Source organism: Neoarius graeffei, chromosome 3 (genome assembly GCF_027579695.1).
Source record: "Neoarius graeffei isolate fNeoGra1 chromosome 3, fNeoGra1.pri, whole genome shotgun sequence".
NCBI lineage: Eukaryota > Metazoa > Chordata > Actinopteri > Siluriformes > Ariidae > Neoarius > Neoarius graeffei.
This window is the reverse complement of record NC_083571.1, coordinates 120,174,654-120,190,513: the sequence shown is the minus strand read 5'-3', so window position 1 is coordinate 120,190,513 and position 15,860 is coordinate 120,174,654. Positions and strand designations below refer to the sequence as shown.

Here is a 15,860-nt window from a genome sequence, read left to right as displayed (position 1 = left end):
ACGTTTTTTATGTTTTTTGTGTGTATTTTTGCGTGTTGTTCATCTGTATCGGACTTCAATATCCACTACAACTGTATGGACTTAATGGACATTGGTTTCCAGCAGAAAATGATGGTTTGTAGCGATTTCCATCGCATGCACAACATTCCGGACGAGATAGCGAGACCAGCGGGGTCTCCGTGGATTGTTATCGGAGGCAAAGCGAAGGAGGCGGCGCCGGGAGCGGAAGCAAAAGGGAGGCTGCAGAGCCAGCCTGTCGACTAAGCTCAGAAAACAGCCACTCAAACCTCCACTGCTAAGCCTCTATCTCTCCAACGCCAGATCTATGGTAAACAACACGGACGATTTGGAATTACAGCTGGAATTACCTTATTCTATTCTATAATCGGCTGGTCAGTGCTATACTCAATACTTAAGTGACTTACCCATCCAATGAGGATTCTTGTTTACAAGATGCCACATCTGAGTCGCTGACAAATCCTGAATTTCTGTAAAGATAACTGTCCAGAGATTTATAGGCACGCAGTGCTTCACCACTGAACAGCGAGGGAAAGTTAATGAGGTAATTATACACGTCTGGGTATTCCGCTGGCAGTTCAAAATCCGGTCGTGAAAACTCCATCCGGTAAGCCATAAGGGTCACTAATCTGTAGATCGTTTATTTTACATATATATCTAGTTATCTGTTCATTAGAAAAATGAGCCGTGTAGTCCATCAGTTGAAATTGATCTATTCTGTACATGAGTGCAGCAGTATTCAGCGGTGTTTTTGACCGACAAGATGGCGGTTGTGTACTTTCCGGTCACGTGACTGCAAGATCTCTATTGGGCAATAGTCATTCAGGCATGTTATTTTGTTTTTTCTTTGGGAGGGGCACTATGGTGGTGGTCTTGAAGCATGTGGGCACAGACGACATGGAGAGGGACAGGTTGAAAATGTCTGTGAAGACCTCTGCTAGCTGTGTGGAGCAGGCCCTCAAAACATGGCCGGGGATGTTGTCAGGACCGGCTGCCTTTTGGGGGTTAGTATCAATCTGATACAGTTAAAAAAAAAAAAATCAATCAATCTTGACCCACAGTATGAGGGTTTTTGTAACAACGTGCACGTGCACATTTAGAATAGAATAGGATAGAGTTTATTGACATTTGCACAATACACTGCAGTACATGTACATTGGAAGGTGCCAACATGGCAGCCATGAAGAGATTTTGGTCTCTATTTTTAATCATTTTTTTCGTATCAAGTTTGTATTTTATTTACTTTTTACCACATGAGGAGTCTTCTCATGCTATTCTACTACCACTGTGGGATTACCAGAATACTCCATCTCTTTATGAAGCCACTGTAGTGATTATTGAGTTTGGTGGGCTGTTTAAAGTCTCTTTGGTGAAGCATGGATTTCTAAAATCTCATCAAAGCCTTTCAAAATGGACTAAGCATGGGCAGACTGCGCTGTTGGTGGCAGGACATGATCCCCCTTTGGATGTTACTATTTATTTGGATATATCTACAAATCCTGGCCCGGACTTTTTGTCAAACCATGAGAACACTGCTCCTGAGGTAAAGGTAAGTAAACAGTCATCTTTGAAGAGTTATTCTAAACCTGATTTACTTAAACTTTGTTGCTTTTCCAAGAGTACCAATCTCACTTCTTACGTACTTGGGCAACTTAAGTCTTATGGTATTCTATGTTATCAAGGAAAGAGAGCTGGTAATCGGTGGTTTAAGATTGAAACTATCATCACAAACAGAAATGAATTCAAGAAGACTAAAGATCCTTCACGCCATTATTCAAATTTGATACATGTTCCACTGACAGCACCTGACATTGTTCATCATAAAAAAGCGCGGCCAATGAGGTGTTGCATTTTAAATGCCCAGTCGCTTAGGAACAAAGACCCTTACTTTGTTGGGTCTTTATGATTTCTCAATTTATGATACTCAAGTTGATATTGCAGTAATTACTGAAACCTGGCTGAAATCGGTTGATGCCACTGCTAAAATTGATGCTACTCCAACTGGATACCATCTTTTTGATTCTCTTTGTCCTGACAAGATCGGCAGAGGTACAGAAATTCTAGTGCATTCAGGAATTTCCTTCCAGCAAACGAAAGCTATTAATATATCTGCATTTATGCATGATTTGTCTACTTCAAGTTTGTGTGAACACCCTCCATCTGAACTTGATATGCTGGTTCGATGTTATAACACCACATTATTGACCCTACTTGATCAACATGCTCCAATTAAGACCAGATCCATGATCATCAGGCCCATGATCGAAGAAATCCAGGAGGTTAAGAGAGCTTGCAGGCGTGCTGAGAGGAAATGGAGGTCTTCAGGGTCTGCTGTTGATCTCAGTTTATTCAAGACACTGAAAAATCATACCATGTATTTACTAAATGAAGTTAAATCTTCTTTTCTTGCTGATTTTATCGAATCGAATGCTGACAACCAAGGTAAGCTATTCAGAGCGGTAAAAAATCTCCTGGTTGGGAAAGACAAGTTATCTTTCTCTGATTATGTTGATAAATCAGAACTTACAAATGACATTTGTAAATACTTTGAGCAGAAAGTTATATGCATTTGTAACGAGCTTGATAATGGCTCAATGGCAACAGTAGATATGTTGGACAGTGAGACTATAACTGGTGCACTACCAGCATCATGGTTTGATTCCTTTGATCTACTGACTGAGGATGATGTGCATATGCTGATTAAGAACTCTAAAGCTACATCTTGCTGTCTCTATCCTATACCAACCCCTCTACTGAAATCATGTATTGACCCTTTCATTCCAGTGATCACTAGGATGATCAACATCTCTTTGGAATTTGGGATTTTTCCCAGAGATTGGAAAGAGGCTGTGGTATTTATGACTTGAGGAAATGGATGTTTATGGACAAATTAATGATCAATGATGATAAAACTGAATTTTTAATTATTGGATCTAGATAGCAACTTTTGAAAATTAATCCTTGTACTATTCGTATTAGAACAGTAAATATTAAGCCTGTTTCTGTAGTGCACAACCTAGGATTTTGGTTTGATTCTAGCATTTCTGTGTCTACACAAATATCTAAATCTTGTGGTGCTGCATTTTTTTTGGCTGCACAACATCAAGTGCATAAGTACATTTTTATCCAGGGATAAGCTGGAAATGGTTCTGCATGCATTTATCAAATCTAGGATCGATTATTGTAATAGCCTTTTATACAGATTACCGCATTGTGAGTTAATTAAGCTTCAAAGAGTCCAAAATGCTGCAGCAAGGCTATTGACTTCTACTAGAAAATATGACCACATAACACCTGTTTTGCAAGAACTTCACTGGCTGCCTGTTAGACTTAGAATACAATTTTAAATATTATTATTTACTTTTAAGGCTTTGCATGGCATGGCGCCATTTCATACTACTGATTTAATTAATGTTAGGCAATATGCAAGGTATTCGTTGCACTCAAGTGCGAGCACTGTTTTATCATTTCCTCAAGGTAAAATGTTATGCACCTTTGGCAATTGATCATTTAGCGCAGCAGCACCAAAACTCTGGAATGAGCTCCCTGTGGACCTCCGTAACGTTTCATCTTTAGAGACTTTTAAATCACGTCTAAAATCACATCTTTTTAAATTTGCTTTTAGTCAGTAAATTACTAAATTAATTACAATATCTTTCCTTGTATTATATATATATATATATATATATATATATATATATATATATATATATATATATATATATATATACAACCCCGATTCCAAAAAAGTTGGGACAAAGTACAAATTGTAAATAAAAACAGAATGCAATAATTTACAAATCTCAAAAACTGATATTGTATTCACAATAGAACATAGACAACATATCAAATGTCGAAAGTGAGACATTTTGAAATTTCATGCCAAATATTGGCTCATTTGAAATTTCATGACAGCAACACATCTCAAAAAAGTTGGGACAGGGGCAATAAGAGGCTGGAAAAGTTAAAGGGACAAAAAAGGAACAGCTGGAGGACCAAATTGCAACTCATTAGGTCAATTGGCAATAGGTCATTAACATGACTGGGTATAAAAAGAGCATCTTGGAGTGGCAGCGGCTCTCAGAAGTAAAGATGGGAAGAGGATCACCAATCCCCCTAATTCTGCGCTGACAAATAGTGGAGCAATATCAGAAAGGAGTTCGACAGTGTAAAATTGCAAATAGTTTGAACATATCATCATCGACAGTGCATAATATCATCAAAAGATTCAGAGAATCTGGAAGAATCTCTGTGCGTAAGGGTCAAGGCCGGAAAACCAAACTGGGTGCCCATGATCTTCGGGCCTCTAGACAGCACTGCATCGCATACAGGCATGCTTCTGTATTGGAAATCACAAATTGGGCTCAGGAATATTTCCAGAGAACATTATCTGTGAACACAATTCACCATGCCATCCGCTGTTGCCAGCTAAAACTCTATAGTTCAAAGAAGAAGCTGTATCTAAACATGATCCAGAAGCGCAGACGTCTTCTCTGGGCCAAGGCTCATTTAAAATGGACTGTGGCAAAGTGGAAAACTGTTCTGTGGTCAGGCAAATCAAAATTTGAAGTTCTTTATGGAAATCAGGGACGCCATGTCATTCGGACTAAAGAGGAGAAGGACGACCCAAGTTGTTATCAGCGCTCAGTTCAGAAGCCTGCATCTCTGATGGTATGGGGTTGCATTAGTGCGTGTGGCATGGGCAACTTACACATCTGGAAAGACACCATCAATGCTAAAAGGTATATCCAGGTTCTAGAGCAACATATGCTCCCATCCAGATGATGTCTCTTTCAGGAAAGACCTTGCATTTTCCAACATGACAATGCCAAACCACATACTGCATCAATTACAGCATCATGGCTGCGTAGAAGAAGGGTCCGGGTACTGAACTGGCCAGCCTGCAGTCCAGATCTTTCACCCATAGAAAACATTTGGCGCATCATAAAATGGAAGATACGACAAAAAAGACCTAAGACAGTTGAGCAACTAGAATCCTACATTAGACAAGAATGGGTTAACATTCCTATCCCTAAACTTGAGCAACTTGTCTCCTCAGTCCCCAGACGTTTACAGACTGTTGTAAAGAGAAAAGGGGATGTCTCACAGTGGTAAACATGGCCTTGTCCCAACTTTTTTGAGATGTGTTCTTGTCATGAAATTTAAAATCACCTAATTTTCTCTTTGAATGATACATTTTCTCAGTTTAAACATTTGATATGTCATCTATGTTCTATTCTGAATAAAATATGGAATTTTGAAACTTCCACATCATTGCATTCCGTTTTTATTTACAATTTGTAGTTTGTCCCAACTTTTAATCGGGGTTGTGTACAGTATATATATATATATATATATATATATATATATATATATATATATATATATCTCGTCTCTCGTCTCTCGTCTTCTTCCGCTTATCCAGGACCGGGTCGCGGAGGCAGCAGTCTAAGCATGGAAGCCCAAACTTCCCTTTCCCCAGACACCTCGGCCAGCTCCTCGGGAAGAACACCGAGGCGTTCCCAGGCCAGCCGAGAGACATAGTCCCTCCAGCGTGTCCTGGGTCTTCCCCGGGGCCTCCTCCCGGGGGGACATGCCTGGAACACCTCCCCAGGGAGGCGTCCAGGAGGCATCCGAAAAAGATGCCCGAGCCACCTCAGCTGGTTCCTCTCGATGTGAAGGAGCAGCGGCTCTACTCCGAGCTCCTCCCGAGTGACTGTGCTTCTCACCCTATCTCTAAGGGAGCGCCCAGCCACCCTGCGAAGGAAACTCATTTCAGCCGCTTGTATCCGCGATCTTGTTCTTTCTGTCATTACCCAAAGCTCATGACCATAGGTGAGAGTCGGAACGTAGATCGACCGGTAAATTGAGAGCTTCGCCTTTTGGCTCAGCTCCTTCTTCACCACGACGGACCGGTAAAGCGACCGCATCACTGCGGAGGCTGCACCGATCCGCCTGTCGATCTCACGCTCCATCCTTCCCTCACTCGTGAACAAGATCCCGAGATACTTAAACTCCTCCACTTGAGGCAGGACTTCTCCACCAACCTGGAGAGGGCAAGCCACCCTTTTCCGGTCGAGAACCATGGCCTCGGACTTGGAGGTGCTGATTCTCATCCCAGCCGCTTCACACTCGACTGCAAACCGCCCCAGTGCATGCTGAAGGTCCTGGTTTGAAGAAGCCAACAGGACAACATCATCCGCAAAAAGCAGAGATGAAATCCTGTGGTTCCCAAACAGGATTCCTTCCGGCCCCTGGCTGCGCCTAGAAATTCTGTCCATAAAAATTATGAACAGAACCGGTGACAAAGGGCAGCCCTGACGGAGTCCAACATGCACTGGGAACAGGTCTGACTTACTGCCGGCAATGCGAACCAGACTCCTGCTCCGTTCGTACAGGGACTGGACAGCCCTTAGCAAAGAGCCCCGAACCCCATACTCCCGAAGCACCCCCCACAGAATACCACGGGGGACACGGTCGAATGCCTTCTCCAGATCCACAAAGCACATGTGGACTGGTTGGGCAAACTCCCATGAACCCTCGAGCACCCTATAAAGGGTATAGAGCTGGTCCAGTGTTCCGCGACCAGGACGAAAACCGCATTGTTCCTCCTGGATCCGAGGTTCGACTATTGGTCGAATTCTCCTCTCCAGTACCCTGGAGTAAACTTTCCCTGGGAGGCTGAGAAGTGTGATTCCCCTATAATTGGAGCACACTCTCCGGTCCCCTTTCTTAAAAAGAGGGACCACCACCCCAGTCTGCCACTCCAGAGGCACTGTCCCCGACCGCCACGCAATGTTGCAGAGGCGTGTCAACCAAGACAGCCCCACAACATCCAGAGACTTGAGATACTCAGGGCGGATCTCATCCACCCCCGGTGCCTTGCCACCGAGGAGCTTGCAAACCACCTCAGTGACTTCGGCTTGGGTAATGGACGAGTCCACCTCTGAGTCATCAGCCTCAGTCTCCTCAGTGGAAGACATGACGGTGGGATTGAGGAGATCCTCAAAGTATTCCTTCCACCGCCCGACAATGTCCCCAGTCGAGGTCAACAGCTCCCCACCCGCACTGTAAACAGTGTTGGCAGAGTACTGCTTCCCCCTCCTGAGGCGCCGGACGGTTTGCCAGAATTTCTTCGAGGCCGACCGATAGTCCTTCTCCATGGCCTCCCCAAACTCCTCCCAGTTCCGAGTTTTTGCCTCCGCAACTGCCCGAGCTGCAGCACGCCTGGCCTGCCGATACCCGTCGGCTGCCTCAGGAGTCCTGGAGGTCAACATGGCCCGATAGGACTCCTTCTTCAGCTTGACGGCATCCCTTACTTCCGGTGTCCACCACCGGGTTCGGGGATTGCCGCCACGACAGGCACCGGAGACCTTGCGGCCACAGCTCCGAACAGCTGCATCCACAATGGAGGTAGAGAACATGGTCCACTCAGACTCAATGTCCCCCGCCTCCCTCGGAAGCTGGGAAAAGCTCTCCCGGAGGTGGGAGTTAAAGACCTCCCCAACAGAGTGCTCGGCCAGACGTTCCCAGCAGACCCTCACCATACGTTTGGGCCTGCCAGGTCTGTCCAGCTTCCTCCTCCGCCAGCGGATCCAACTCACCACCAGGTGGTGATCAGTTGACAACTCAGCCCCTCTCTTCACCCGAGTGTCCAAGACATAGGGTCGGAGATCAGATGACACGACTACAAAGTCGATCATCGACCTCCGACCTAAGGTGTCCTGGTGCCACGTGCACTTATGGACACCCCTATGCTCGAACATGGTGTTCGTTATGGACAAACTGTGACTAGCACAGAAGTCCAATAACAAAACACCACTCGGGTTCAGATCGGGGAGGCCGTTCCTCCCAACCACGCCCCTCCAGGTGTCACTGTCATCGCCCACGTGAGCATTGAAGTCCCCCAGTAGCACAATGGAGTCCCCAGTCTGAGCACCCCTCAGTACCTCTCCCAGGGACTCCAAGAAGGCTGGATACTCTATACTGCTATTTGGCCCGTAGGCACAAACAACAGCAAGAGCCCTCTCCCCAATCCGAAGGCGCAGAGAGGCGACCCTCTCGTTCACTGGGGTAAACTCCAACACATGGCGGCTGAGCTGGGGAGCTATAAGGAAGCCCACACCAGCCCGCCGCCGCTCACCACGGGCGACTCCAGAGAAGTGGAAAGTCCAGCCCCTCTCAAGGAGCTGGGTTCCAGAGCCCAAGCTGTGCGTGGAGGTGAGCCCGACTATCTCTAGCCGGTACCTCTCAACCTCCCGCACAAGCTCAGGCTCCTTCCCCCCCAGCGAAGTGACATTCCATGTCCCAACAGCCAGCCGCTGTGTCCGGGGATCAGGTCGTCGAGGCCCCTGCCTTCGACTGCCACCCAATCCACACTGCACCAAACCCCTACTGCTACCTCTGTGGGTGGTGAACCCACAGGAGGTCGGGCCCACGTAACCTCTTATGTATTTAACAACAGTATCAAAATACTCAGGTCTTGAAATAAATGCACATTAGTCATGAACAATGGTAACTACTCTCTTTTGCATTATTTTTGACAGAAGTAAAATTCATACATGAACAAATTTTGGCTAGTTGATTTTCTGTTTGGTGAGTTACTTTGGAAGGTAACTAGTCTGGCTGGCTGGTGAAAAAAAAAAGAATTTCGAGCCCTGTATATATATATATATATATATATATATATATATATATATATATATATATATATATACAGGGCTCGAAATTCTTTTTTTTTTCACCAGCCAGCCAGACTAGTTACCTTCCAAAGTAACTCACCAAACAGAAAATCAACTAGCCAAAATTTGTTCATGTATGAATTTTACTTCTGTCAAAAATAATGCAAAAGAGAGTAGTTACCATTGTTCATGACTAATGTGCATTTATTTCAAGACCTGAGTATTTTGATACTGTTGTTAAATACATAAATGAGAACAACACAGAGCACCATAATATAATATCAACAAATAATAATATATTGGAAAACTTGGCAACTTGGTGTATGAGTATTGAAAGCAAATATACTTACTATCATGACTATAGCACCCAAAATATGTTCAACATGCTTTCTGTATTTAACCATTTATGAGAGAGAAAGCATGAGGAGCTTCATATTGACTAAGAATCAACTTGAAAAAAATTAATTATTCTATAAAAATTGTATCGCAGCCAAGGTGTACCCTGCTCCCACGTTTGCTTATAAGTCCTTTGTCGTTTCTCCTTCTTGTATGCTTTATCGGCGGCCTTTTTCTCCTCTTCAGACCGAGGTCGCTTTGTCCCCGTCTCTGGCGGTTTCTGTACACCTTTCAGAAAATTCCACATCGCAACATAGCTTTGGCAGATGTAGATGTAAACAACAACAAAAACACATGTTTAAATGAGCAATAATCAAATCAAATCAAGTTTATTTGTACAGCGCTTTTAACAATAAACATTGTCGCAAAGCAGCTTTACAGAATTTGAACGACTTAAAACATGAGCTAATTTTATCCCTAATCTATCCCCAATGAGCAAGCCTGTGGTGACGGTGGCAAGGAAAAACTCCCTCAGACGACATGAGGAAGAAACCTCGAGAGGAACCAGACTCAAAAGGGAACCCATCCTCATTTGGGCAACAACAGACAGCCTGACTATAATATTAACAGTTTTAACAGGTATAACCCTCAACTGTCCTCATGGGGCCGTCCTTCACAGGAGTGGGGCGATAAAACTCCGACCAGACACAGGGCACCAGGATGGATCAAGCAGGTCCGAGGGGCAGAAGAGGCCAGCATCTCAATCCCAGGATCAACATGTAACTCAGAGGGACAAATGGGGGGGGGGGGGGAGAGAAAGAAAACATGTTGTTAGGTATGCCCTAAAAATGACAAGTATTAAATCTGTGTGGTAGGCTCGCAGAGACGAGAGTCTTTACATCAGGCATGACACACAATGGCATGTTAATATGGTAAAAAAATAAAAAATATATCATGACCTGCTCTGGCTGGATGCTTGATTGGGTGATGGGAGCACACTCCTCAGCAATGATGAGATGCAGATGGGACCCTTAGGCCTGGCCAAGACAATTCAGTGGCCACATCTATTGAATTTGATAACATGATGTGGCAGTGGGAGCGTGGCCAAGCGTCGGTCTGTGAATGGAGGGCGGAGTCAGGGAAGGTAAGTGGTGGAATCATTGCACCTGATGGGGATTAACCTGTGTTTGTGTCTTCCCCAGTGACCACGCCCTTTAAAAGGAGAGGAGAGCAGAGAAAGGGAGCTCTCTCTCCCCAACCAGAACACGTGTGTGTGCGCGTGGCTGGGAAGTGATAAAAGGATGAAAAGCTAGCAATAAATAGTTCATTGAGAACTCAGTTCTGGCCTGCCGTGCTTCTGTGCTCCACCCACCTGGTCCAATACTACACGTGATTACCGCGATATTCAACGAGATGCGTTATATGCATGCGCAGTAGTGAAAAAACCGACAGCCTGACTCGTACACGATATGATTAGGAATTCTTCGGTATTTTCCGTCCTGCAGATAAACACATCGATTAGCACAGACACGGCACGCGCTTAATATGTGGCGGCTTTAGTTGATGGTGTTTCTGAATCTTTGCTTCATATATATTTTTTTATTTTCAACTATCAGGGCTGGCTAGTGACAGGAATTACCTGCCAAATGACAAATTAAGTCGCCTAAGGCGACCGGACCACCGCGAATTTCCAGCCCTGATATATATAATGTATGTATGTGTATGTATATAAATGTGTGTATATATAGAGTTATAAATTTTTTTTTTACTTTGTTTTCTTTTTTCTTTTAATTTTTTAACTACCATTTTTAATGCACCTTTGTTCATTTTTATGTAAAAGGCGCAGTATAGTCAATAAATTATTATTATTATTATTATTATTATTATTATTATTATTAATTCTTGAATGTTTCCACCAGTCAGCTTCATAGACATTATTTTAAAGGGGGGGGGTATTTACAAATATATGAAACAATATACATTCTAAAATAAAAAAAATACACTATAATACACAATTATAACAATAACAAACAGTGAGAGTACTGGATAGAGCTATGTAAAGCCTCACTCACAACCCACCATATGGGCTGCTATGGGCGGTCTATGTAAAAAATTTGGCAAAACCGTGCTTGAGACTTGCGTGAGACTTGCGTGTGTTCAGCGCTTTAGAAGGTCGCAGACTGCCCGTGGAGACTTTTGGTCCTGCACCTGCAAATTCTACAGGTCTTGTGACAAATCAAGTATGGATATAATATGTACGGGACCCGTACTCCTTTTCTATGCTTGAATCAAGTCAGCAGCATGGATAGTAGGGGCTTTTTGCGATGACAGTAAGATGCATGAGTGATGCAAGGTAACTGTATGAGTGACGTGCCTCAAAAGTACTACAAAAGTATTCCACACTTGCTATTTGTGCGGCCCAGAAGACAGAAGTACATCTCAGGAGGTTCGGCAGCAGTCGCTCCTTGGTCTTCATCACATGTGATGTCAAGGTGACTGGCCTGTAGTCATTCAGTTCCTTTGGATGTATTTTCTTGGGAACTGGAATGAGGCACAATGTCTTCCACATGACAGGAACCCTCCCGAGGCAAAGACTCAGGTTAAAGACGTGTTGGAGGGGCTCCCCCAGTTGGACAGCACAGGACCTCAGCATCCTGAGACACACCTTATCCAGGCCTGCTGCCTTCCTGGGTAACGCTTCATATTAAGGTCCTTGTAATAAGCGTTAATAATCAATAGTTAGTAGCTAATAAGGCCCTTATAACTGCATATAAGATGCTTACTGACATTATGCGGTAATAAGATTATATATGTATTAATAGTCTCATTATAATATAGTTAAAAGCATATTAAGGTCCTTGTAATAAGCGTTAATAATCAATAGTTAGTAGCTAATAAGGCCCTTATAAGTGCATATAAGATGCTTACTGACATTATTATGTGGTAATAAGATTATATATGTATTAATAGTCTCATTATAATATAGTTAAAAGCATATTAAGGTCCTTGTAATAAGCGTTAATAATCAATAGTTAGTAGCTAATAAGGCCCTTATAAGTGCATATAAGATGCTTACTGACATTATTATGTGGTAATAAGATTATATATGTATTAATAGTCTCATTATAATATAGTTAAAAGCAGACTATAAGAAATTATAAGAAACTTGTTAACTGTTTGTTAATGCTTAAGAACATTAATAGCATGCTCGTGAGTATTTTGATTGTTCATAATAACATTACAAACACATATTTTGACTCAACTAGCCCAACTATTATATCTTTGTCATGCTTTTATTAATCTTTATTGATTGATTTATTAATATACATTTTATTGCTCATCTATTATAAGTTAACTCTGCACTTGTTTACAGTTAACTGTGCTTTTTGCAGGTACCAGATCTAAAGCGGGAACAGTGTCTTATTAAGACTGATAAATCTTTTATTGTGCATTATTATGCCTTTAAGAATACTTTTTTGATTGTTTTACTAAAATAAGTCTAATAAATCCTCTATTATGCATTTAGTTATGGATAATGATTTTCACAAATTCCACATCTGGAACGAACAACACATGTGGTCAAGGCTGATACTGTATAATGGAAGGAAAAATAGCTTAAGACAACATTTTTTCAACAGTGAAGCCACATGTCTTTATTTATTGCTATAGCATATTTTCCTAAAAATATAAAATAATAATGAAAAAATTGCTTCTTTTCACCCCAACACACCAATAAAACTACCTGCCTTGCACAACAAAATGGATGGGCATTGGAGTAATTAAAGAAATAAGGTGATGAATGATGAACAGTCCTATTTGGCTACTGCTGATTAGTCTTTCATAATAGGTCAGTCATTTAAGGCAACACTGGGGGTAAATCTTTCAAAGCCGATTCAAGAAAAAATTAAAGGTTCATCATGCACAAGGAAAAGGTAAAATGTACAAAAACATAAATCACCTAAAACAGGTGATTGAACATTTAAATTGAACATAAATCTGAGGTAGATTTTAATTTCACTGAACATGAACATGTTTCACATGTGTATCAAACAATTCAAAAGTCCCCCTTTCCAACAGGCAACAGTTGCCTTGCCTTCTTAAGTGCCTGCACTTTACGGTCAATATCTGGGTTGTCACGGATGCCATCCAAATATTTCCCAGCAAAATCACCAAGCTTCTGCTTTGTGGAATGCTCTTCTTTGAATTCAGCGAACTTCTCAGGGGCAGCAATGGAAGGCTCTGCAATTGGTGCATTCAGTGTAATTGTGTTGTGATCTACTCCCACTATTTTGCAAGCAGCAGTGATGCTCTTCTTCTTCTTATAGGCCTTCAACACCTTCCAGTAACGTGCAATTACCTCATCTGGTCCACGAGCTCATGAGAAAGAAGAAAGAGAATAGATATTAGTCTCTGTGACATAAAGGATCTTCCATTCAATAACCTTAAACCATTCATGAAGTTTACTACGTAACACAAACTAACAGCATTTCTAACAGGCAAAACAGTGTACCAGCTTTCTTGCACATACGTAGTTGGACTTCATAGTGTTACTTCACCTTTACCTGCAAGTTCACTCATCATCATTGGAACAGATAACATTAAATCACACAACAAAAAAATAAATAGCCAGTAACTACTGTATCTTCTAAATCTTAGTTTTATTTACATGAATAAAATTACCTCTTAAAATACTGCTCCGTTTGCTTCGTCTCTCCCTTGTTCCTTTCTTCCCCTTCTTCTTCTTTGTGTTCTTCCTCTTCCTCCTATCATCAGAAATAGAGGAACTTGAGGAGACTGATGAGTCTGAAGTGTTTGTGGATGGGTTGGTAGACTCTGAGCTTGACTTGGAGGATGCAGAAAAATTAGCATGTGATGTGGATGCTTCAGGGGATGGGTTTCTCACATTTCTTGATACTGTATGAAGACAACACAATGAAATACTGATCACAATAGATTGTTAGGAGACAGGTTCAACTGTTTGGAAATAGATTGTGTACAACTGAACTATTATAACAGGAAGGTATCTGTTGTTTAGGACACAAAATGTACATATTTAGTTACACTTAAATGAGATGAGATGTACTGGACTCAGCACTGTACAGCAGCATGAGAGTCGTTATGTAATTGTCACAGGTTAAATAGGACAAAGTAAAGACTAAAAACATAAAAATTAAAGGGAGCGCATACATTCATTCACATGTATGAAAAAATCAGTTAAGAAAAAAATCAACTAAAAAACAAAACGCCATGATTTGAGCAATAAAATAAATTAGCATAATACTCAACATATTGGTGAACACCACTGACTTACTCTGAGACAGCTGGTCTTTTAAAAAGTCTATCTCCTTGGTTAGCTCTTTGATCAAGTCTTCCTGACAAGCTATTTTCATTTTAGCCAGCTCCAGGTCATGTTTGTGCTTCTGGAGTTTGGCAGTGGGGGCCATTTGCACAGTACCTGACAGAAATAACAAAAACATAAATTAAAACTTAATACTAGTCATGGATTATGCCTTACAGGAGGGTGTATTCTAATCTAGACTATACAGTGGCAATCTAAGACTTCCAATTCTAATTTCCATGTGGTACTTTTTGTTACAAATAACAGCCGTCGTATTTGATTCAAATCACCATGCTGTTGATTAAAATGTAAACAGCAGCATAAAAAACATATCAGAGAAAAGAGAGAAGCTATATTATTTACATAAAGAGAGAAGCTATTACTTCCATATAGCCTAGCTAGCTTTGGCTAACTAGCATATCTACTGCTCTGCATGTTTGGATGTACACAAACTAGTTAGCTGCAGTTAAAACTTACCAGAAGAGTCATCCTCTGTATCACAACGGCCCCTCTTGCCAGCATTATCTTTTAGAGGTCCAGAACGGGTTTGCATTTTTCTGGAGGACGAAGATGTTTCTTCCTTTCCCTCCATTTCGCATGCGGGACCAGAATGTTGACGCTCAACGTAAGGCCAGAGAATGTCTAGAAGTTGGCTCAGTCGTTAGGTTAAACTGGAAGTGTCGGTTTTACCGTCTGTCTTCAAAGTAAAAGCTCACGAGAAGCGCAAACACGACGTTCTTGTCTTGTTTGCGCTTCTCGCGAGCTTTTATTTTGATCTGCCCGCGAAAAGCAAAGGAAGAAGAGAAAAAAGAGAAGTGACTACCAGGATGACACTGCAAAACGAAGTGAGAAAACTGATTTTTGAAGGTAGTTCAACCAGAAAAACTTTAAAGCTAATTAAATTCCTTCAGAAAAAAAAACTCCTCATGAAAAAAATCAAATGCCGCATCTGTCACAAGAAGATGAAGATGACTGAGAAGAGGGGCAGGGACCATTACAGCTGGTAAGAACTTTTTCCTCGGCTAATGTCTGTTAGAGCTATTAACTAAGCAGGTTTGTGCATAATATTAATTAGGCCTATTTAGCAGGCATTAAAAGGGATGCAAAATGTAGCTATTCAGATGGATCCTAAAAAAAAAATTGCTGGTAAAATAATACAGGTGACTAGTAGATTTCTTTCACCTACCAACCTAAAGACTACAGTCGTCTGTTGAATGCCTTGTAAAGTTGAATATTCACTTTCCAGATTTAGGCCTTTGTGTATGTTAAGTGATTGATGCACTGTAGTAATATTTTCTGAATATCAATAATCTGTTAAATATTTTCACCAATCAAATATTATCCTAACTCTGCTTTTAAGGACATGCCAACGAGTAGACCACCGAGGGACTAGGACAGTGAAATCAATTAGGGAAAATCTCTTTTCAGCAAGTCCAGACTTTCACTCTTTCAGTGGATGCAGTTCCTTTATAGGTAATAGCCTGCAT

The 15,860-nt window shown here is 41.8% G+C and overlaps 1 protein-coding gene across 1 annotated transcript; it reads right to left on the bottom strand.

Annotated features, from left to right (window-relative positions):
- Positions 1–12,747: 12,747 nt before the first annotated feature.
- Positions 12,748–15,062, bottom strand: LOC132883044 (coiled-coil domain-containing protein 106-like). The gene is made up of 4 exons (XM_060916170.1): positions 14,851–15,062; positions 14,347–14,490; positions 13,716–13,949; positions 12,748–13,409 (listed from the first exon to the last, which is right to left on the bottom strand). Exons 1-4 carry the CDS (start codon positions 14,963–14,965, stop codon positions 13,090–13,092), a joined length of 813 nt encoding a protein of 270 aa, XP_060772153.1. The 5' UTR covers positions 14,966–15,062; the 3' UTR covers positions 12,748–13,089.
- Positions 15,063–15,860: the final 798 nt, after the last annotated feature.